The sequence below is a fragment of the Triplophysa dalaica genome, chromosome 1, assembly GCF_015846415.1.
Source record: "Triplophysa dalaica isolate WHDGS20190420 chromosome 1, ASM1584641v1, whole genome shotgun sequence".
Classification (NCBI taxonomy): Eukaryota; Metazoa; Chordata; class Actinopteri; order Cypriniformes; family Nemacheilidae; genus Triplophysa; species Triplophysa dalaica.
Window position 1 is genome coordinate 26,876,937 of NC_079542.1, and position 24,324 is coordinate 26,901,260.

General features: G+C 39.1%; 3 protein-coding genes across 3 annotated transcripts; 1 reads left to right on the plus strand and 2 right to left on the minus strand.

Annotated features, from left to right (window-relative positions):
- Positions 1-107: 107 nt before the first annotated feature.
- dvl2 (dishevelled segment polarity protein 2) lies at positions 108-12,045 on the minus strand. Its single transcript, XM_056756010.1, has 15 exons — positions 11,504-12,045; positions 7,646-7,715; positions 5,032-5,177; positions 4,667-4,776; positions 4,227-4,356; positions 3,976-4,063; positions 3,801-3,870; positions 3,556-3,695; positions 3,395-3,471; positions 3,184-3,251; positions 2,932-3,054; positions 1,900-2,031; positions 1,612-1,788; positions 1,246-1,464; positions 108-1,157 (listed from the first exon to the last, which is right to left on the minus strand). The coding sequence occupies exons 1-15, from the start codon at positions 11,662-11,664 to the stop codon at positions 619-621; spliced, it is 2,250 nt and encodes a 749-aa protein (XP_056611988.1). The 5' UTR covers positions 11,665-12,045; the 3' UTR covers positions 108-618.
- Positions 12,046-17,391: 5,346 nt separating this feature from the next.
- Positions 17,392-21,879, minus strand: si:ch73-335l21.2 (RING finger domain-containing protein). The gene is made up of 3 exons (XM_056759168.1): positions 20,330-21,879; positions 19,789-19,896; positions 17,392-19,389 (listed from the first exon to the last, which is right to left on the minus strand). Exon 3 carries the CDS (start codon positions 19,303-19,305, stop codon positions 18,691-18,693), a length of 615 nt encoding a protein of 204 aa, XP_056615146.1. The 5' UTR covers positions 19,306-19,389; positions 19,789-19,896; positions 20,330-21,879; the 3' UTR covers positions 17,392-18,690.
- Positions 21,880-22,043: 164 nt separating this feature from the next.
- si:ch73-335l21.4 (E3 ubiquitin-protein ligase-like) lies at positions 22,044-23,502 on the plus strand. Its single transcript, XM_056759179.1, has 2 exons — positions 22,044-22,678; positions 22,785-23,502. The coding sequence occupies exons 1-2, from the start codon at positions 22,270-22,272 to the stop codon at positions 22,841-22,843; spliced, it is 468 nt and encodes a 155-aa protein (XP_056615157.1). The 5' UTR covers positions 22,044-22,269; the 3' UTR covers positions 22,844-23,502.
- The last annotated feature ends 822 nt before the right edge of the window (positions 23,503-24,324 follow it).

Here is a 24,324-nt window from a genome sequence, read left to right on the forward strand (position 1 = left end):
CCAACTAAGCTATATCCCAGAGATTTGCGTGAGAAACAGCAGCGTAACCATTCTTCTCCTGCCGCAATAAAAGAAAATAATGCAGGTTTGCAATAACACAAGGGTAGGAAAGTCAAGACTTTTTTATTTTGGTTGAAATACTTCCTTGTTGGTCTTTTAAAGGGTGTGAATGCAGTACCTTTGGCCAGACTTGGCAATACTGTAATTAAAGACAAAGATGTTAAATTACCTGACTGGAACTAGAACTTTCTTTAATTTGGCATCGAGCAAACCTGATTTTCCCTGTAGGAATATTCTGAGGACCCTCGGAGAGTATAATCAAAGGCCTTCCAGCGTAACTTGTCAAATATTTAAAGAAACAAATAAGACAATTCTTTTGTTGCATTTAATACCACAGAGACAAAATGGATTGTGCTACCATTAATGTTCCATCTGTATACATAAACCCTGTTCCTACCGGTATAGACAAGAACTTGAGAGAGAGCTACACTTATACAGTAAACTACATTTACTGCCAGGCACATAGTAAAATTCACAGTTATCACATGATTTCAAATCTTTCAACATGCACTCATTCACACATAAATCAACTTATACAAATGATTTCCTTCCCCTTAATCACATAACATCCACAAAAAACTCGCTGGGGTTTCCCATGGCTAAGTGAAAAGACTGTCGGGATGCAGTGAGCTCAGGGGGGACTGAGCCCAGGTCACGGGTTGGTGGAGCTCCAGGTGGCCCCCCAGATGTGATGGAGGGTGGCAAAACAGGATGGTGAGGCAAAGTCGGGGTTTGTGGGAGTGGGGATCCAAGTGCTAAATGTGGGTGTGGATGCTGAGGCACCATAATTACCATCATTGGGTTGTAAGGAATTGGGATTCCGGCAGGATATGGGGCAAGGTGAGCGGGTGGGGGGCGATGACGTGAGCGTTGACTTGAGCGGCTATGTTCACTGGCTGTGGCTGAGCCGCGGTCCCATCTCAGACTGCTGCGAACAGAGTAATCTGATTCACTTCCGCTTCCAGAACGCGAGTCGGCCCCACCCCCGCCAGGAGATTTGTCATCATGTATGCTGCAGTCGGCTATACTCCCAGCTACACTCTTGCTGCCTCTTCTCCTGTCCCCATCACTGCATGTGGAGCCACTGCTGTGACTACCTTAGAATGAGATGTGAAACAAAGCGTTACAATATATTTAATGCAGAACTTTAGTAGTTTGTTATGACAAACTGAGATGGCTTGTTACCATCACTGTGCTGGCTGCCTGCACTGCCTGGGACATAGCTGTAGTTGGAGAGCTCGTGGTAGGGAGGTGGTTGAGTGGAGTAAGGGTGAGGATACTGGTACGGGAATGAGTGAAGCAGGGGCCATGGCGTCGCCCCTGGCAGCGGAAGAGGACTCAATGTATCCTGGTCTGAAGCACCACTGGAGCCATCATTGTCATTAAGAGATAGATTGGCCATATCTGACAAGCAGAAAAAAGGTGCGAGAATGATAAATCAAGCAAATGAAAGAGAACTGTAATCACTTAGGATGGGAGTGACAAAGAACACTGTGGAAAACAGAAGGTACCATCATTTTGTTATAGAAAATATTATAAGATTTTACTCACAATTTTCACAATTGCTAAAATCTCCAAATATGTAATAACACTGTTCGGAGAAGGTGATCTTGTTAACGGTGTGACGGATGAAACCGGCCTTCAGTAGGTTACTGGCATATTTACGAGCTTCTCGTCTATCCTGAAACCCATCAATGTGATGGTATAACCACTCAACCACATCAGAACCTACACATACAAATGTTAAGTTAGATTTAAAGCTCATGTGTATGTACAAAATATAAGCCTCATGTTACATGTTAGAAGGTGTGTCAAGATAGTTTTCAGGATAACTCTGACCCAGGAAAGCGTTGGGAATGGTGATCTTCAGCCACATTCTGTCTCTGACCTCCAAGCCTGATTCTGGAGTAGCCATGGCCTTGGCAACCGATACCATATCAGAGCGCAGAGACAGACTGAAGTCGTCAAAGCCTGAAGACAGAATTCTTTTATTGCAGAATCTATACATTATGTGACGTCTTGACATGTAATCATCAAAGAGTACAGAGAATTTCTTAGGCTGCCATGATTCCAGAATTATTATTGTTTTTCCATAGAAAGTATATGTCTTCAAATCTCTATTAAAGCATGACATTAACCAAACCAGTAAGCTCCAAATGGTTCCTCAACCAAAAAATGGTCTTCAAATTGTCTTTAACACAAATCTTTAAATAGGGAATAAACTACAATTCCATTATACAATGTCAATGACATAATCAATAACCAAGGGTTGTTTTAAATAGTTGATTATTAATATTGGAATTATTGATTAGAATTATTAATCTTTAGTAAAAGTAATATTGCTCCTAAACAAAAAAAATTTAATGACACAGTCATCAACGGACACACAAAATAAATCAACACCTCCGTGATTGTGGCCTTTATAGGGATAGTTCACCCAAAAATGAATATTCTGTCATCATTTGCTCACCCTTAGATTGTTTCAAACCTATATACATTTCTTTGTTTTGCTAAACACAAGGGAAGATATTTGACAGAATGTCAGTAACCAAACAGATCTCGTCCCCCGTTTACTGTCATCACTTATTTTCTTTCCAATGGCAGTAAATGGGGGATGAGATCTGTTTGGTTACTGACATCTTTCCAAATATCTTCCTTTGTGTACAGCAGAACAAAGACATTTATACAGGTTTGGAACAATCCAAGGGTGAATAAATGATGACAGGATATTCATTTTTGGATGAACTATCTCATTAACTGTTCACAAATTATTGTTAAAATGATTCCCAATTTGGAAGTAAAAGAAAAATCACAGTCCTTAACAATAATGACAAATAAAGGATAAAATTTATGCTCAGTAGAACTACTTACGTTCAGTTTCGGTGACAGATGAACTTGAGGTGATTGTGCTGCTAGGGTAGGACAGATACGCCCCCGTCAGGGCTGCAGAATGGCTGACCCACGAAGCAGGGTCAATAGGTCGGATTGGCTCATCTGACAGAAACCGGAAATATGAGAGATGATTAGAAATGAAGTTGTTTAAATAAGGCAGTGTTTTTCCATTCCAGTCTTCGCCCTCCCCCTCTCAGAAAATGTTACATGTCTCCGCATAAAAACACTCACTGGTTGGCAGAGTGAAATATCCTTGAGGAGAGGGGTCCCAACATTTTGCTACTGTCAGGGTGATGGGTCTATGAAATCAAAAGCGACAAAATAACTTTACGTTATAAGCCACTATATTTTAGGACGTATTACTATATTATAAGTGTAATAATTTTGCATGTAGCGTGACATTTAGCCAAACAAGGTTTAAGAGAATTCTGTCATTGCTCACCCTGGCTTGTGCACAATCTCACGTAGAACCCTGACTGCATCATCATTACTCATGTTTTCAAAGTTGATGTCATTGACCTAAAAAATAATAATAGACAACATAGTTAAGAAATGTGCAGGTCTTACGGTTACAGTTGTACCTCCTCTGCCAGTAACACACACCTGCAGGAGCATGTCTCCAGGTTCAATCCGACCGTCAGCAGCCACAGCTCCACCCTTCATGATAGAGCCGATGTAGATACCTCCATCTCCCCTCTCATTACTCTGACCCACTATACTGATGCCCAAGAAATTATACTTCTCTATAGAGCACAACAAAGATATGGAAAAGGGTATAGAGGGCATTTTTCATAAAACAGAGAGGTAAATGTGAGAAAAATTTAATAAATTAAAGTAACTGCACTGACCCATGTTAAGAGTGATTGTAAAAATGTTTAGGGACATGGTTGAATCGGTTACACTGCTGAAAGAGGAAGCCTACAGTAAAACAGAAAAAGGAACTCAATTAAATAAATAAATTTTCAAGTTCATCATTCCCTACAATGTTAAACAAAGTTTCAATGACATTTTGAACATATGTACCCTCTCCAGCCGGGGGCGCTGTTTCCTGCGTCTGCGATGCCGTTTAAGCAATCTAGAAGTTGTGGTCTGCTCAGTAGAGCTACTGAACCTTATTTACAAAAAAATATTAATAACAAAAAAATCTGTAATATTGACTTAAATGTAATTAGATCCACACACACATTTTTTTTAGGTTTAATAAATCATATGACTAGTAAAGAGTTTATGAAAGACAATGATTGACTTGTGGGTCTTGTGGGTGTTTCTCTGACCTGCTCATTGTATCGTCATCATCTGAATCACAGAAGCTGGTGGTCTCCAATTCACTGCTCATCACTGTGGTTGCACTTTCATATCCTTTCAGGTGTCTTTCCAAATGGGACTGACCATTCATATGTAGACCTAAACATTGATGTTGAGATAAATCACAAAAATAGTTAGTAGATTAGGCAATGTCAAGCAAAAACAGAAGGAACCGAATGTACGTAGGTGTGAGTGTCTTGGTAAACCCTGGCCTGTGGATGGTAATACCAGTGATTTGTGACCTGGTGGGGAAATTATTTTGTCCCTATGAAAAAACAGCTGATAAATAAAGCTGATTAAATGTAAAAATGCATAAAGGTTAGTGTGAGGGATCGGTTTACACTGTATAAAAATCCTTGTCTAAAGAAAAAAAAATCATGAAAACCCAACATGTGTGTGTGCATCTCACCATGTTTCTCTAAGCTCTCTTTGGGCCGAGGTCTTTCTTTTCTGAAAGACACAACTGACTCTGTCTCTGTTTGATCATCTAGGCTCTCCAGACTGCCTGCAGTGTTGGGACTACACACAAACAAACATTTAGAGTCAAGACACATACGTTAATCCTTGCATATTATATATTATATCCTATTACATATTTTTCGCTTTATCAAAAGACTCACAATAATGTTATTCAGCTTTGGAATGATGTGACGATTAGTAAATGATAAAACAATTTTTATTTCTGGGCAAACTGTTGTTTTATTAATCAAATTTTTTTTACAGATCCTTTCTAGTAATTTAAATGAAACTAAGATGTAGTTACAGTACACCCACTGGAAAGAGGGGGGTCTGGAGTCTCCGATGCCCCCTGTCCGCTCAGGTGGAGGGGGAGTTAGGGGAGGAGGGGGAGGTGAGAGCTGAGGCTGGACCTCCACAGGAGGGGCTGGAGGCTCTGCTGCAGGGGTATCTGAGAACACCAACTAACAGAGAGTGAGAAGGGAAAATAAAGCGAGTAAACGTGATACCTAAAAACAAGAAACAAATGAAACGAGAATGATTGGAAAATATCCAATGTCACATTGATAAAAACAATGATTTTTTTAATCGACACATATTCATGGTGTTGTCATTGAAATGTGTAAAACTGATCACACAATGCTCCAGGTCCAACATACCAGGTGTCAGGGTTTTATGTAACTTCATTTTAACTGACAAACAAGTTGGAGAGGCCTTGTGTTTGGCAGTTGATAGACAGAAAACGGCAGTTTATCAGTTTTTCTATTAAATATATTATGAAATACATTGATAATTCTTATGGAATTTAACACATGAACAAATTCCTAATGCTGCAGGGGTGTTTACGGCCACATACAGTGTCCCTTTATTGTATCCTTTTCTTTTCTTCATGCTTATGGCCATGTAGTGACTGGATCATTGAGAGGAAAGCCATAAACCCCCTCACTCCCTTTTGTCCTGGTTTCTAGATACCATCATCAAAAGACCATATCAACCATGGCTCCATGGGTCTGGTTTTAGGTTTTGAACTCACACCGAGTGAGTGATAACCCTTTGGTTTCTCTGTAGGATATTTACGACACCTAAGCTTCAAAGCATTGGTGATAAGTCTGTGTCTCATCTCTAACTTAACATCTGAGGCTAACCAGAGAAACTTCTCTGACAAATAGGAACTAATGTGATTTAAACTATCGTTTTCTGTAAATCTATCTAAATGTCTAGGTTGTGTGTTTGCGCTCGTGCCATTTTAGATTGAACTGTTAGATATACAAATTTTGATTTAGGGTTAATTTGATGTATTCATACGTTGGGATGATTCACAGTTCAATGCCTTGCATGTTTCATATTTTACTACTCCGCCTTGAATTCCCTATATGTTGAGCTATGTTATAAAATCATAGCATGCATCATACTCTGTCCATAACTAAGTTTAGGTGTTAAATGCAAACTGATCATACTGTCAGAGCTATGCAAATGAAGCGCCATGAGAAACAAAGGAACTTTCTCCTGCCCACTTATCACTTTCATGGCATTGGCCTGCAGACCATCTGGGGGCAGGGCAAGTATGCATTTAAAACACCATTACCGATCCACTTCATAGGCTTTTGGAATTAGGAATTGGAAGGAAAAGAAAGAGGACGCTGACGACAATCCAACGGACACCCCCGGCTTGGGGCTCCCCTCTGGGGAGTTCGATTAGGACATGCAACTTCGGACTCAGAATCTAAACTCAGCCTTTCAACAGGACTGCATTCTGAAACCATTCAAGAATTCCATCCATGCGCATACGGATATTGGTCCAACACCGAGATTGCAAGTATCCGTTACTATAGAGTAGCTGCGTTAAGAGCATGCCTCTTTGTTAAAGATGTTTTTATTGGTTTTCAGACATGTTATACCTGCCTCGCGGCCATGACCTCTCTCTCATTCTCTCTCTCTCTGCGCTTCCTAGCGCGTTTGTGTTTCATGTCTTGTGTATTTGTTTGTGTTTATGCAATCATCATTTATGTTACCATGTAGAGTAGAGTTTAATAAAAACCATAAAGGCATTTGTGATGGGTTCTCTGTGTTCACGCACACAAACGGGTCAATTAAACTGTGTTTCGATCTATGCTACCTCTGCTCTTAATAATGTTTGGTAAAGTCACGTTACTTATGGTCATGAGATAACGTTAGTGTACAAATCATCAATGCATTTGCTGGACGAATACATATAAGATTTTTATCACTATAATGCTAATCAGAATTGTAAAATATGTATGTGTAATGACAATTATTATACATATTTTCCATTGAGCTAAACTAATTCCTTGACTGAAATTGACGTTTTAAATAACTCATTTCATGTATGTGATCTTGATAGATCTGGTGGAGAGTCTTATTTGGTGAGTTATACTCATCCTTATTTTAACATACAGCTTAAATCGCTACAGCAGTTATTGGTTATTGTGCACTCCATCTCAAGGGACCTTGTGCCATCTTGACAGTAGTCTATTATTTCTATCCCAGTGTGTCTGATTTCTTAAAAGTCTTTTGATTTAAATTCCGGCTTTTCTCTGAAAGCTTTTAGACAAGGCTGGATTTCAGTCTTAGTATGCTGGGGCTGACACACACACTTAGTGTTCTTTCAGAATTCCATGTGACATAAATAAAAATGGACATGAATGGTAAAACGAGGTTAACTATTCTGACTGACTATAGGGTTTAAGAGCTTTGATGATGTTGATCCAGATTGATCAGGATCGATATGAAAGCCCGGTTCTTTTCTCTTTGTTGTGTTGTACTGGTCTGTAAGGTTGTGAGTGATTTTTTTTCCATATGTTATATAATGTACAGCACATTGGTCAACTCACTGTGGTTTCATTTCTGCCAAGTAGAAAGCATTTTGGAACAACAACAATGGGAGGGCGGGGGGGGGGGATAGAGTGCTTACCCAGGACACAACCCTTCCATTAAAGCAGGGCAGCTTGGCACTGTCATCAGAGATCTCCTCCTTTACCACCCTAAACAGAAATACAGTTACGACAGTGAGATCCTCAATAACAGAAAATGGACACACACCTACCCACAAACAATGTCTTTTTTTTGTATAATTTAACAGTACTCTTAGAACAACCTACATATTGATTGTCAGAAGTAACAACGTAAACAAACGCTGTGTGGCCCAAACTTAACTTCCAGCAGACCTCCACAATGAATCAATAATGTTGAGTAGTTTTAATTGACTTAACATACAATAATATATTTATTTTATATCAAACACATAGAAAAAGTTAAGTTCGGGCCAGCGCATGCGTCAAATAAAACTATCTATACGGGTGAAAGACATCAGGCCATTAAATTGGGAATTTCATACAAATGCCAACCTTAAGACTTTTAACAAACGTTTTTACATTACTGATGGATCAGATTTCGTGTCAGGGAGACACGGGGGCGGGGCGAGTGATGCAGACACCGGACACGCGGAGAGCTGTCAAACGGCACTCCACGTGTTGGACAAAACAATACACACACACCCACCCACACAAGACACAGATCACGACAGTAAACTATGTTAATATGAACCAGTATCTTACATCTTATGAGTTTGTTTTTCTGCTTTAAATCTACTTAAATTTACTTACTAGTTTTGTAAATTTTTAGTAGCAGGTTTGTTAGGAGTTTAACTGGACTTTTATTTTGACGACGGACTTTAATTTTGACGGCTTGCCGAAAAGTTTGACAGCAGCTTTACTCGAATGAAACGGTAAAATCTCTTTTAGAGTAGAGCGGATTCAGTTCATGCGATCCCGCATAGACTTTATAACATATGGACGTAGTGTCTGTGACGTCACCCATAGGTTTGTGAAGAGTGAAAATGAAACTTAATTACGGTCGGTGCCATCTTAGCACTGCGCCATCGTGCGTCACTCCCGGATAATCGAAAAATATATTTTTTTTCCAGGCTGTAAACATTTTATTGGCCATTTCGACATGGGGCTCAATGAGATTCTGCTCTGTTTTGGAGCCAGCCTCTAGCTGCCAGTCGGTGAATTGCAGTTTTAGTCACTTCTGTGTTGATTTCACATGAGAGACCGGAAGATTCCCCCTTGGTTCGCGTCCACCAGATGCTAAAAAGTCCAATACAGTAAGTTACACAAAACCACACCACTCATTCAAACATAGAACAAGCAGAATGCATATTTATACAGAAACTGAATAATACTTAGTTCTATTCATAGAACAATTTGAATTTCATAAGCTGTTCAGCAGTACTTTCTGGCGTGTTTGCTACTTCCCATCTGTGTTTTCCGCTTCACGGAAATCAAAGAGCCCTAATAAACCAAATAAATGTTAAATCAATCCAATATCGGCCGATTAATCGGTGCATCCCTACTGAAATGAGAGCTGACTGTATTTGCACCAACTGAACACTTTGTTAAACAGGTGATACAAGTATACAACCATTTGACAAAGCACTTGAAAATTCCCAAGACCAAACCTCTTCAAACCCCCTAATGCCACCAACTAAGCCCAACATGTGCACTTGAAAAACAACCCTTGACCTCTAACTCGTACATACAAACACACAAAAACACAACACAGCCTCAAACTTCAACCACTTGAGAAGCAGGTTGTCACAAAAGCTGTAGCAACAACATGAGTTCAAGATTTGTTAAAGCCCAGGTAACACACGCAGTTTCTGCCAATCTCATATTATTTTGAGTACCTATACATTAGTATTGCATACAATGTATCTTCAAAGAGTGTTAAGTTTGATTAAATTTATGAAAGAGAAATGCAGCTGTATGATTATTTCTGTAAAAACACGAGCTGCTGGAGGCAGGCAGTGGGACGGAACTACAGCACGAGCACACAATAGTACACATCATCGTATTAAATGCTTCGTGTTTTTTACATTATGTATTTACAGACCAGTTGCCAACAAAACACAGACAAATGACTTAGTTTGACTTACCATGTGCAGTTCATGTCCGGTGTCTTTTTGCACTGGGACTGTGCCATCTATCAGTTTTAAACATTCTCCAAATCCAGTGTTATATCCACCGTTTATATAACATCCATCATTGACTGTTGAACGTGCTGACTTCTCATGCTTAACATGGTCAACTTGTTAAAAAAACAAGTTGGACGTATGACGTAGTTTTTCTATGCTTGATACACTCCCCCTGCACTCCAACTTGTTTAGGAAAGTTTTATAAGTCTGGATCCCTGTTATGAAACAGGGATCTTTTTTTTTTAACAAGTTGACCATGTTAAGCATGAGAAGTCAGCACGTTCAACAGTGTAAAAAACTCAGAATGCATGACATAGCATGTTACCCGATCTTTAAGTCTGCAGACCATCCAGTTTTCACTTTTTGATGACATCCACTGCAAGTAATAAGGTGAGAAGAGTAAATCTGCTATTGAATCTAAGCTATACGAAAAGTAAAACAAAAGCCTTCAAGAATGTAAAGGGGTCCTGGAGACACTAAAGGGTCTCCACTTCTTTCTGCTCACCCTTTCACTCTCTTTCTGTTGACTTGATTCTATCCCAGATACTAAGCAAAAGGCCTGTCTCCGGCCAAGCAACCAAACCCGTCAGACTGACTGCTGGCTCTACGCACTGCAAATAACCACGGCAGCACCACAGAGCTGCTGCCTGCTCCCTATCCCACTCGACTACCAGATCATATTACATCCACATCCAAAGCTGTTCAACAATAATACACAAACGTCCACCGCTATCCACAGAGACTGGCTAGACACTGACAGCCTTTAAAATGAATTTGCACACAGCTCACTGCACCCATCTTGGCTACGGGATTAAAATTGCAATCTATTTAGAATAACCATGTAAATTCCACACTTCCAATGTTAATTTGTTTATGTCAGTGAAAGGGTGTGCAAGGGGGATGTATATGCGTTTTCTGTGTTGACAATAAACAGCACATATTGCATATATAATTGTAAAATAAAGGAAACACCATCGTCTCAAAGCATGGATAACCTGAGGTAAGTGTACAGTATTACAGGAAGGTATAAATAATGCAACAGATCGCCATGCTTTACATTTTACAGTCTTATGATGAATATCTTTGATTTGATTTATGTCTAAGTGAGAATAAGTATAAACTGTCAAAACTTTACAAACATGTTGATGAAATGTTAACATCCTAATTTGCAAAGATTACCACATACATGCTAGCAGAATCTGGAGAATGTATAACCGACAGGTATATGAGGTATATTTATTGTCTTGACTTTCTGTCAATAGCAACTCTTTGAAAAAGCACATGTAGTAAAAAAGGAGTGAGGTTACGTAGAAGTATTTTTCCAGATGAAGAATAAAATGAGAGAGAGAGATCTCTTTTACATCACCCAGATATGTTCATATCGATTTCACAAATCCAGACATCACTGTCATTGCATTGTAGATTCTGTGGCTGCAACTTTCAAGATATCATACATATCTAAAACTAAGTTTTGCATATGTAGCCTACATTTCATTTAGTGTGTACTACAGAAATTTTGTAATGTTTTATAAGCATTGATATAGTAATATATTCATGACGTCCGCGAAACTCATGATATATCCCAAAGTTTGTTTGTAGTGATTACTGTATTCCGGGCTAGACCACTCTCAAGGAAACCCTTTGCCAAGCCACAAAAACATCTGGCACAACATAGGCAATTCATTCTCACATAATAAAATTCCCATAAAGACAAAGTATGCAGCATAAAAGCTTTTGTTTTTGGATTTGCCGCGCACATCCTTGCAGCCCTGGATTGCACATTCAATCACTCACCCGAAGTCCTGGTCCATTGACTTGAAAAAGAATTTGTAGTTCGGCTTGTTCAAGACTAGTTTAAAATCCAGCAGAGTGATTTCCTCAGCCGCAATGGGAATCTTCACCAAGTACGGCGTCTCCTCTTCGTCAATGTGATAAATGATTTTAGTCTCCGCCATGTCTCCCAACCAGTTTTTCTCTTGTTCTACAGGAGTACAGAGGAGGCAGCGGCTATCCTGCTAATGTTAGCCAGCGCTCTAGAGAAGGGGGCTGAGGAAAGTCGTCTAGCCCACAATAGTGCTGTCCAACAACACTTCCCTGACCAATACATTCACTAAGAAAACCCTAAAAGAAGGCGCTGTAATTCTCGAGGCTCAAAAACTCATGTATCATGGTTTAGCTTGTTAAAATGGTAAAAAGACATACAAAGGCAGTTATCCTGTAACAACATTCCCCCACCTACAAAAACACATATGGGATTTGAAATAGTTTTCTACGGCTAGGGCCAGCGCGGCGTGCGACGCTTTCCCCTCCCTCACTCTTTCTATGACCCGCTTTGACTGAGGCCGTTCTCAATTCACTGAAGGCAAAGAACGGACGTGTGTTCCTGCTAGATCGGACTTGGCAAATCCAGACTCGAAAGTTTGAACTCGTAAGGAAGGGATGACGCAGACGGTTATATTAGAAATGAAATAGCAGTCACAGTCACTACATGCGGTCCTATTTCACGTCACTTTAGGTTTAAAAGAAGTTAAATGAAATTAAATAAAATGACAAAACACAAAAGTGCTTTCTGTCGTTTTTTTTTAATATTAATATGTGATTCTGGCAACATGACTGCTCGGATTTTGTTTAGAATAGAATGAAATATGATGCAAAACACGATGCTTTATTATAAAGTGTAAGAAGTTTGTAGAATAGAGAATATAACATTTACGTTCTGCACAGGGATGGATTACTGACCGGGCCAATGGGGCCATGTGCCCAGGGGGCATTGACAACCATGAGCCCGAGGGGGCCCTGGGTTTAAAGGTTGCGGCATCCAGTTTGGTACAGAGATACCAACATCTAAGAAAACAAATGTCTAATAAATGGGTCTCGTAGCCTATGTAAGGCCTCTGTGGATAATCTGTGAAATGTTCAACAAATCATGTCAACATATGTTTTTGAATCATAGCTTGATGATTAGATGTTTACAGACGTGTAACAGGGGCATTTTATAGTGAGAAATCATTTTTTTATGTGATGCATTAAATACTTGAAATCATTTTATGATGCATTAATACTTGTATATTTGACAGTTAACTATTAAAGACATACACCTTAATTTGGTCCATTGTTGATTTTTCGGTGTATTGCTAATATTAGACTTCTATATTCCCTCTACAGATAATTTTTTGCGTAGTGCAGGCATTTGACAAAGAGCCAGAACGTTTTTATTATTCATAATCACCTTAATGAACTATAACTGTAAATATGCAGTTAAAGGAAAGAACGGAAAAATTGTGGGAGGAGCCCTTGGAAGTATCTGGCCCCGGAGCCCTTTGAAGTCATAATCCGTCCCTGGTTCTGCAGTGAGGACCTACTGGGCTTGTTTGACTTTATGCGGCGCCGCAAGATCTAACAGGCTGATGACATAAAAGTACCACGAGAGCGATTGGAAAACCATAATAAGATTGCTTTCAAATAGCTATCGTGGTACTTTGATGTCAATGGCTTGTTAGATATTGCGGCAACACGCATTAAGTCAAACAAACCCAGTAGCTCCTCACTGCAGAATGTGACATCCAGGGGCAAGGTTAGATTCAGACCCAGTCTCTTGGTCGACAGATTTCTGTAGCAGTTTTGCCAAAACACATCATACTCGAGTTGTTGCTCTAGCATTCCTGCATTGAGTCGTAGCTGAAGTTATTCTTTTTACAGAAAACCAACTTGCTGAAGATAAACTTTTTTTTTTATTAGCATCTTTTTAATAATGGATTTTATTAGATTTAGGGTTAGGGTTAACAAATATTTGTGATCATTACATACAGGCATTCACTAAATCAGGGGTTCCTTCAGCCAGCGACCCCAAAATAACCGTGCCAGGGAGTCGAGACCCCCACTTTTGTGCTTCTTGTTATACATAAACCATGAACTGTTATTACAGATGGTCAAATTCATCAAACTGAATTGAATGCTGATGGATGTCCTCTTTATGCAAACGCCAACCTCTTTTTGTAGCCTAGCTGAGGACAATAGCCTTTCTGACTGTAGCACTTCTCCACCCTTCTCCCTACTGGCCTCCCTGCATTGTCTCTGGTCAATATTAGCCAAAGTGTCATTTCGACAAATAAGAAATCCTAAACTTTTAACCTGAAAAACTAAATTGACTTGCTGCACCTAACCTAATACGGTTGCTAATATGACAAAAGTGACCCCCAGGGGTCATGGTCAACGGGGAGGAAATTCCAAAGGCTGATGGCTTTTAATTTGCATGGTTATATTTTTAACTTAACTAATATTTTTATGTTTTGTAACACTTGATTAAATACATTATTCCTAATTGTTAAAAAATGTATCTGAGAAATATCTGGGAACCACACCCTCATGGCCTTGCGACCCCACGGGGGTCCTGACCCCTACTTTGGGAACCCCTGCACTAAATGATGACGTTGATAAGAGCAAACATTGGCAACCACGAGTTGCCACTTACTCTCCAACTTCAGCTATGTATTTAAAGTGGGAGGAGTTGGATCTGGATCCAACCTCGCCCCCTGGATCTTTTGTTCAGCATTGAGGACCATCTCATGAAAGGGGCAGATCAAGGACACATTCGGGGATTTTAATCATTCTTGTTTAGATGTGAACTTTGAATTGGAACAGTATTTGAGCTGCTACTGATGACGTCTTTCATTCATAAATACCACTGGCTTCGTCCTACAACCTTGTAACTTTTTTATTATTAGAGCAGGTTGTTGGCGTCCTCTTGAGGTTGCGAGTGACCAAGTTAGATTCTTCTGTTGAAGACTTTTTGTTTGTTTATTCCACACACAGCAGCGTGCATTAACTGTAGACGAGCTCCTGACGTCACATAGACGTGCACGGCATTGAAAGGCAATATCAAAGCGCATGAGAGAGGAATAAGTGAGTCTGCCTGCTATTAAAAGGCTTAAGGGAGATGTCTTAACCAAAAGAGTGGATTCTCTGACTTCTGAGTTTGCCCATATTGAATGTCTATGGCAGCCTCCCAAGGTCAGTTTGGGGAGATGAAGCCTCATCAGAACATCACTCTCACATTTCTTATGACTCACACATTACAAACACAGTACAGGGGTCAGCAGAAGGAGGACAAATGGACCAGGACAGTGCCAGACAAGCCCTCCAGATTGCATTGGCTTGCCTTAACTTGAACACTGCCACTACCACAGTAACTCTTTCCAGTGCCTTTTTCAGAGGAGCAGCAAAACCTTCGGTTCAGGGTATATCACTATCTAAAGATGTCATTGCTGAACTTCAGAAACGTTTGAAATGTTCAAATCGATGACTCACCATACTAGTACAAGCAGGACTTCTGAGTCATTGCAGGATGCAGAACCTTATGGATTAGGGCAGATGTCTAAAGTGGAGCCTTTTATGACCTCATTTATTCTCTCGGCAGAGGAGGCCTGAATATCTCATGCCCGATGCCCATGGCAAAATTACAGAGGATCATCTTGTTCACGCATATAATTTGGCACCATGCATTAGTCATATATGGAAATTATTTTCTCTTATGTTGGGGCCCTCTCAATCACTCCAGACTATTGAGGGTGATTCTTCAGTACTAAGCTTAAGTGATGCTTCCCTACAGGCATTCACGTTTATGTCAAGAGAGTTCGTTAGACTCCTGTCTACACTCACAAAAGTGTGAAAGTCCCCATTAACAGAAGCCTGTAGGAGGAAGCTTAGGGACCTCCCAGTAGTTCCTGGCCAGCGGTTTGGGTCAGCGGCACAGGCAACTAAGCGTTCAGTTGGATAAAACTAGGCAAGAGCTAATGGACATAAGAAGAGCTCCTCCAGCTTAGACAAGGGGCCTCCGGGGGGTATCCTACACATGCACAACCATTGCTACAATAAGGGACCACGTATAGAAGTCAATCGGTGCAATTAGACACATCCGCTCTGCATTCTAGAGCCGCGGACATCCAGCAAACCAAGCTTCAAGGAGTAAGGCAGCGGGTCAACGCCCCTCCAAAGGAAGTAAAAGCCAGGTTTGCGGAGCCTGAGGTCAGGGGACCAACCATCTCTCACAAGCAGCTCAATTCCTAGAAGGAGACCGCATCAGACCCGTGGGTCACAGCAACGTTGTCTCAAGGATACAAGCTGAAATTCCGACGGCAAGCCCCTGCTTTCACGGGGGTCAAAATGACTACTGTTAAAGACCCCAGCAGTGCATGAGCAATGGCACAACAAATAAAGGAGCTACTGGAAAAGAAAGCCATAGAACCATTAGACTGGTCAGCATGGTCAATGGATTTTAGTCACTGTGGTTCATCACAATAGACCTGAAGGACGTATATTTTCATACACTGATTGCTCCAGAGCACAGACAGTTTCTCCACTTTGCGTTCCAAGTGAATATCTTTCAGTCCAGGGTCCTTCCGTTTGTCCTATCTTTGTCCCCTCTAGTGTTGACAAGATGCATAGCGGCTACCTTTTGCCAGATTCAGGCCCAGGGGGTACAATTATTCCCCTATCTTGACGATAGGCTTCTCTGTGCTCCATCTCGGGAGAAAGCAATAGAACAGGGCTTTCATCTGATTTCTCATGTCACTCAGTTGGGCCTCAAGGTGAAGTACAGCAAGAGGTCCCTAGTCAATGTGTCAAATGTAGCGCAATCATCCGAGACTCAAAACAGATGATAGCCACACCATCACCCCAGAGGGTGGACAACATCTTGCTCTTTTTTAACGTTTTCGGAGAACTGTCTGTCTTCCATTCAGATAGGTGTTCAGGTTGATGGGCATGCTGGCAGCAGCAGCCACAGTGATACCGCTGGGTATTTTTTCATTACACCCTCATCGGAGATGACAAATGGCAAAGAAACAGACTCGTCAAAGTGACGGAGCGATGCCTCCTTACCTAGGGACCTTGGAGAAGGAGGTAATATTTGATGAGAGTTGTAGCTCTGGGGGTGGTTCCCTCCCGGCGAGAAGTAGTACTGACCGATGCTTCGTTGACTGGATGGGGTGCAGTGTGGCAACACAGGATAGCCAGGGGGAACTGGAAACCCGAACAAACTTAAAAAAACATAAATACATTGGAACTAAATGCAGTATGGTTAGCTCTGGAGCACTTGGACCAGCCTTACAGGGCCATCACATTCTCATTAGGACAGACAACACATCAGTTGTCAATCATATCAATCATTAGGGCGGCACAAGGTTTCAAAGCATCAGGGCAATGCATGTACCGGGGGTATCAAATGGGGTGGCAGATTTTCTGTCTAGCCACAGACCTTTGCCGGGGTGGTGGAGACTCAACCCATAGGTGGTTCAGATAACCTGGCACCATTTCAGCAAACTAAAGGTAGATCTGTTTGCCTCAGCAGAGTCATCCCACTGCCCGCTGTGGTTTACATGGAAGGAGAGGTCCAGTCCTCTGGGTCAGGATGCTCTAGCACATACTTAGCAAGACATGCCACTCTATGCATTTCCTGCGATCCCCCTAATTCTGCAAACCACAGAGTAGCCGGAGAGAGCATGGTTCCCGAACTTATATTGGCTTCTCAAGGGGGGAATCTTGACAACTTGTAACACTGAATTTTACTATTCAAAATGTGGACTGGTCAATATCCACTCTTTAAATGGAAGATTGATGCATTTTTGTAAAAAGAGTTTTAGCATATATTTTTTACCAGTTCTTTCCAACCATGTGACAATTAATTAAAAAACGACAAGCATTTATTAAGAAAATAAATTATATGTATACATAAACCAGCACCACAATGAATCAAAATAAAAAGCTTAGAAAGTACAGACTTAGCTCAGACAATGAATATACTACATACAGTGGAAACAAAATGCACAATGTTTATAACCCCAGGGTCCAAGTAATTTATAAATGGCTTTTAGCTTAAAATTAACATACATGAAATAGTATAGCCACAATGGCATTATTTGAAAATAAACAAATAACTTCCAATAAATAATTTTAGGTAACAGGATTTTAATTGACCCTCTCCAGTCATGGTTAAAAAATCATTAAATATACAGAAAGATTGACAGCATAGATGAAATATTGAATTACACAAAAATGAAAATAAATTTTAGATTTTTTAAAGATTTAACCTTTAAACAAACAAAGAACACTAAATAAATGCAAATTTTCAGTGTTCTAGCTGAAACAGGTTTTTTCATCTTGTTTTAAATTTTAACTTTGCAGTTAGCTTAATGTGAAGGGTACTTTGCAATAATAAAAAATATATTTTTAAAATATATATTAAAAAAATATATATAACGTTAATATGTATGCAGTTTTATACATATAATGGCTTGGGGCTAGAAATGTCAACAATTATGTACTGTAACGTACCACAGCCTGTATATAAACTGTATAAAGTATTCGAAGTAAACTGATTACTTAATAGATGTTGCTAGTAAAGTAAAAAAAATCATAAATTAATTTCCCAAACATCCAATGTGAACGTTCATCGTCAAAAAAAAATGTAAATATCATTGCCCTTAATTTAGTAAATACATAAATAATAAGTATTCACATTAATAGTCAGTGACATCCTGCGCTGTAAAAAATATTTGTTGTAATATTTGTTGTATTAGTGTAAATCTAAGTTAACTCAATTAATGTGATGCAAACTCGTTGTCTGGACTAATATTTTTAAGTTTAATTAACTTAAAATTTCAAGACAACCAGGTAACTTTTTTTTAGTTAAATCAACATTTTTCTTTATAGTGTAATAAGAACAAAATAAATTAACATACAGGACAAAAAGATGGAATGGTATTGCATTTAAAACATTCAAAACAAAATATCATACCCAGTAGCATTAGCAAAAAAAGTTCTTCAGAACAACACCACTTTTCTGAAGTTCAAAACTTTTGCACTTTCTTTCAACCATCTGGTACCAAGGTGTCCTATAGAGTAACCACAGATGTTGTCAGTTGCATTAACTTTAGAACAGCAGAATAAACATGTTTATGCTATACACAAAAGTCCTTCAACTCCTAATTATGAAAGAGTGTCGGTCCAAAAACAACCCCAACCACACAAATCAGCACAAACATAATCCAAAAGATGACAGCCAACATCTGAACACACATCAAGGTCTTCTTGTGTCTCCTTAGAGTCTCCATATCGTGATACAGCACCTCAGGCGGGTGTACCCTTTCTGTACCTTCTCCCATCTGCTCCACCCTCAGACTAACAGTGGGCAAAATTATGAATCGGGTATCTCTCTCTCCCACAGACAGCACAAACCTTTGGGTCACTGTAGCCAGCCGGGTAGAAACTGACACAGGCAGACGACATGCTATTGGAGGGAGCTGGGCGAGAATCCGTGAGTTGCAGGGAAGTGAGTGTGCATCTCTACCCTGTAGTGGGGTGGAGTGGCGGCACAGGGGGCAGGAGATTGAGGGAGCGCTGTTGGGATCCGGAGAGTGCAAAGGAGTTAGCTGGATTTTCCTGAGACACTCTGTGCAGAAGACGTGAAGGCATTCCAGCATCCGCGGGAGTTTGATGTTCTGGTCATACTCCTGATAGCAGACTGGGCATTCCACCTCTGGAGACTCTGCAGTGTTAGTCACCTCGGTTTCTACAGGAGCGAGCCAAGTCTCTGACATTATGAAGAAACATTTGTTGTTGCAAAGACAGAGTTTGTGGTTTTTGGCCTTTATTGGGGACTTCCAAAATCCTCCTGTATTCACCTATTATAAAAAGTTATCATTTTAGTGCAACACATAATACTGTTTTGATTTCCTATAAAGTTATTAAATCCTTACTATGTTGAAACACGAGGAGACATAAAAAACATAAACAAAACACTTGTTAACTTGCCAGATTAAACCTTCTCAAATACATCTCATCTAGTTTATAGATAAGAAGTGGGATGGATGACAATTTCACAATAACAATCACTTGAATATTTTCTTCCATTTTCTGATACTCTTAAACTGAAATCTGATGGTTAACCATTAAATGTTGTGAAATGCTTTGAGGAAGTTGCAGTTAGTCTCCATGCGATGAACAGATACACATACATCATGACTGTGACTAACAGAAATTAAGAAGTAAATTTACTTGCAAAAATCATGTTCTCATGTTACCTGCTGTAGGCTGTAGGTTTTTAGTTTTGCAATCTCAAACCAACGCTCCAGTGGGCAGAGTCAAAGCAACCATCACTCAAAGGAGGGGCTGCCTAGCAATGCAGGTCTCTGTAGAATTAGCATTAATATCACAGGACTCCACTTTGGTTTAAAACATTTTTTATCATTTTACCTGTTATTATCATTAGAAAACATTGTTTTTTTATGCAAATTATGAATAGCAAAATGTCATTGTTAAGCACTGCACAACAATCAACAAAACCAGCTTGAAGTCATGTTTTTCATTATACAACCTTATTGTTTTTAGAATGCTTTAAAATAACGAGAAAGTTTTCAAATCTGTGAAAAAATAAATAATCCACACTTTAAATGTCTGTGACACAACATAGATACACAGTATCACAAATATACGTCATACATTTAATGGGTATGCAGGTAGTCATTGTATGACAAATATTTGCATTTACTGTATATTGTCATATAGATGATTCTCTCATTAGCTTCACAGTTTGTAAGACAGAAAGATAAACAATTCACTTACCAGTCAAGCCTCTCTGCTTTCATCGAATGTGAAACCTTTCGAGTCCGTACAAAAATAATCATTAGCTCAATCCACTAGGTAAAGTCACAGCTGGGAAGCTTTCCAAAAACACTCCACTGGCCTGTCACTGTTTAACTGCATGCACATGCGTTTGCATGTCTATTGCTCTTTCCCTCTCTTTTAGTCTCTTCCCTCCCTTGATGCCATGTATTGTCACTGGGGTTGGAGCTGGCTTCACTGACATTTATTATCAAGAGATGACTTGGTTACTAGGAGAGGGAACAGTATGAGATCTATTTGTTTTTGTAGGATTTTTTTGTAGTTTGATGTCTGATTCTGCGTAAGCCTTTTTTAAGCAATCCTTCATCACAACCAGTTTGTTAAAATAGTCTACATTGCATACAGTCTTTAAAGTATTTTTAAGAAACACTTTTGAAGAGTTCAGTCTTGTCCCTGTAATGTATTTCTAATTTAAAGTTTAAGGTATGACATATCCAGTGGCTTTTGGGATCAACAGTCTTTTTTCCCAGTCAATTGTCTATTTTATTAATAGTCTATTTTATTAAATAAAAACATCAGCGAAATAAGAGTTATTTTTTTCATTTTGTGGCGCACACTAGCATAAAGACCATGGCTTCAAAGCTGAAAGATGTTTTTCTGGATATAAATAAATGTTTATTATGTCATTATTCATTATGTCAATGAGAAACACTGAAATCATTATTATAACATTATTCCTTAGGGGGAGGACATTTTTATATTTTATTTAGTTTATAATTAAACTGTTACCCATGAATTTCCTGTGAAATCATTGTAAAACCATAAGAGCGTGTCACAGCACTTGTATGCCGTGAATGAACACGTGAACTTGACTTACAGTTTTACCCTCAAATTACTTTTGGTCTTTTCTACTTGGTCCCACAGCATGTACTGGAAAGCACACCAACAGCCCTCCTACAGGATTTACAGGGTAAAAACAAGAATTCAAGAAAAAAAAGATTATTTTAAATGTTGACTCAAAAACTTCACAGTCAGTGTCCTATAGAAGGAAGTTCAGAAAGATATAAAGATACTGGAGTTTGCGGGAAGTGCTCTAAATGAAAAACAACTGGCTAAAGCCAGTAAAGAAACAAAGTGTAAAAAGGCACACCCAAGCCCAAATAAGGAAATGATGGGGAGGGGGGAACGGATAGACATGCGTTCTGGGAAATCCCTATGAGGTAGATTGTTTTTGTTTGGGAAAGACTTGTAAGGTGCTGAACAGCTTTGGAGTATTATATTTCCTGCACTGAAATCCTTTGTTTATTGTGTGAAACTAAATAATATGTGCAGTATATGGAAATCTGGTCATCATTCAGAATAACTGCATTTTTAACACATGTATCTCAACAAGCAATTTAAAGGTCATTGTGTTAAAAACAAATTGGTTATAAACATAAAGATGAATTTTAAAGATATATTTATAAAACAGCTATACAAATTGACATTAAAATGCAAATAAACTGTTAGAACAGTAAACATTTGATTATTTTGTTAAAAACAATTCTATATGATTAGCTAAAACTGAATAGAGATAGTGACACCAATACAAACACCCAGAAACATAGTGTAATATGTAGATAATAATTTCAGGGTTTTCAGTCATTAATCTTAAATGTCTAAATAAATCTTCAGCTGTACTTTATCCTTAGTCTTTATCCTTAGTTAATGAGTCATTATTCTTCCGATTGGCTGAACTACATGTAGCATAGGTAATGACATCATCGAGCTTAAAGACAATGACCTCACTTTGTTTATAAATAAAAACTCTGTTACCTCCTTCTTCCTACGCATTTCCCTCCGCCTACAACAAACTGTATAAGAGTCCCCGGCACAAATGATCGGCATTGCACTATACACTGTTTTGTCATTTGGAAGGAAAATACTAACAACTGGCTATCATGTTTTCAGAAGCAGAGTGCGGAATCTGTTACCGGACTTACAACGCCGGCTCGCGGTGTCCCCGTCTGCTCAGCTGCAAACACACATTTTGTGAAAGATGCCTGGTGACGCTCGTGCGGACAGCGGAGAGCAACGAACCTGGGACCCTGTGTCCGCTGTGCCGACACTTCACGTCGGTGTCAGAGGCGACGATCAGAGAGAAGCTGCCGGTAGACGAGGACATTCTGGAGCGGCTGGTAAATGTGGCCTGCTTTGATGAATGCGCGTATGACGATGAGGACGAGGAGCCGAACGAGCACCCTTCCAACCAGCGTAAAGAAGAGAGTTTACCCACAACAGCACCGAGAGGACGCCTGGTGAGATCCGTTAGACACCTCTGCAAAAAAATTATGGGAAACAGGCGAAGAAGTGAGTGTTTCACCTATAGCCCTCTTCTGTAAACTGGCTTGTATATTATCAATGTTTTAATAAACGAATTTCCAAACCATAACTCTTGTTTTGTATGTGCTTTCAGATTGTATGACTGACGAAGATTTGAGGGACCTGGCAATGATGAGCTGTTACATGACGTAATTAAGGCGAATCAGTGGATCCATGTGGGAAAATGATGTTGCACCTTTAAGAAGCTGCATGCCACATCAGATTTGCTGTGGGCACAGGAGTGCTTTTTGCTGTTGGGGTTGACTCACCTTAACAACAGCCATTTTTACATTTTAATATCTCACACAAACAACAAAACTTTGTAGAACGTATTTATACATTTCTTAATGGTTAACATGTACAACATTACATTAAATGTATGCTGAATTATTGTTTATTAATGCAGTTTTGCTGTTGCAAAATTATGGGCTTTATTCTCAAGGAGTTGTGTACATATTGCTTGTATTAATTTATATAGGCTATGCAAAAATCCAAAATAAATGGTTCATTTGAACTATTAATATTTAATAGAACTTTATTATTTTAATCGGTTTAATTTGAAAGATTAATTGATTGTTGCATTTGAAGAAAAACAATATACTGAATAAATGTTTTAGTTGTTAAACAAGTTACATACTCTACAATACTTTTTCTCAGATTCTGCCCAGATTTTCAGTATGGATAGTCAGTGCCAGTTTCCAGACTTGATCAGTTAGTGTGTTTCTATATGAAACTTTCAAAAAGTCTGCAAGTGTATGATGTCTAGTATAAAGGCTTGTATGTGTATTGCAGCCATTACATAAGTTACATTATTACTCTCCTTTTGAAGTATTGTTTTTGGCTATAATTTATATAAAGTATATATTTATATACTGGGTAATGTTCTTTAATTGTACAGAATATAAAAGTGAAAGTATGGACTTCTATAAATCTTTTTATTGCACATTCATCACTCTAACACACCTAATTTTCCATTAGCTTGGAAAGGAAATTAGCTTCTTAGGTTTAATCACTTTCAGGTGTGCCCTATCATTGATAATAGGTTTGGTTAGAGTGATATGAGGACAGATAGGTGATTTTAAACAGGTGTGGCAAAAAAACGTTGAGTCCCACATAGGCTAAATGATGTCTCTTCAAAAGAATCTGAGGTAGTCACTTCATCCTTCATATAAATACAACAGTTCTTAGGAATGATTTTATGTTGAGTATTTTGATAAATGTTTTGATTTTTTTTCTTAGAGTGGTATTGGTTTATTTGACACTCTCTGTTGTGGGATGCTTTAGTGAACTACCAGTAGTAGGTAAGAATTAGCTTAATACATTGATTTTTGTCTTTTAAACATTGAGGACTTGTGCCAGAAGTATTTCGTTTTGGCTTATTTATTATATAAGCACTTTAGTAAATCAATCCGAGAAGGAGTAGTTTAGACCTTTTTTCCCAACGTGTAAAATGCTACTCTTTGCATGTATATATGTACAAATAGTAAAGGCACATTTTAATTCCTTTTACCACTGATCCCCATAGGAGATGCCAATGGAAAAAAGTATCTGCCCGGAATGAAAGAAACACTACAGTTGGAAAATAACAATAATGTAAATCCACCAAGCCAAATTCCAATTAGAGACACTTATAA

Coding starts and splice junctions, on each gene's coding strand:
- si:ch73-335l21.2 (XM_056759168.1), bottom strand. CDS start 19,305: ATGTCAGAGACTTGGCTCGCTCCTGTAGAAACCGAGGTGACTAACACT.
- dvl2 (XM_056756010.1), bottom strand. CDS start 11,664: ATGGCGGAGACTAAAATCATTTATCACATTGACGAAGAGGAGACGCCG. Junction 4,064..4,226: donor GATGACGATACAATGAGCAG/GTCAGAGAAACA, acceptor TTTGTAAATAAG/GTTCAGTAGCTCTACTGAGC. Junction 1,789..1,899: donor CATTCCCAACGCTTTCCTGG/GTCAGAGTTATC, acceptor TTGTATGTGTAG/GTTCTGATGTGGTTGAGTGG.
- si:ch73-335l21.4 (XM_056759179.1), top strand. CDS start 22,270: ATGTTTTCAGAAGCAGAGTGCGGAATCTGTTACCGGACTTACAACGCC. Junction 22,679..22,784: donor TATGGGAAACAGGCGAAGAA/GTGAGTGTTTCA, acceptor ATGTGCTTTCAG/ATTGTATGACTGACGAAGAT.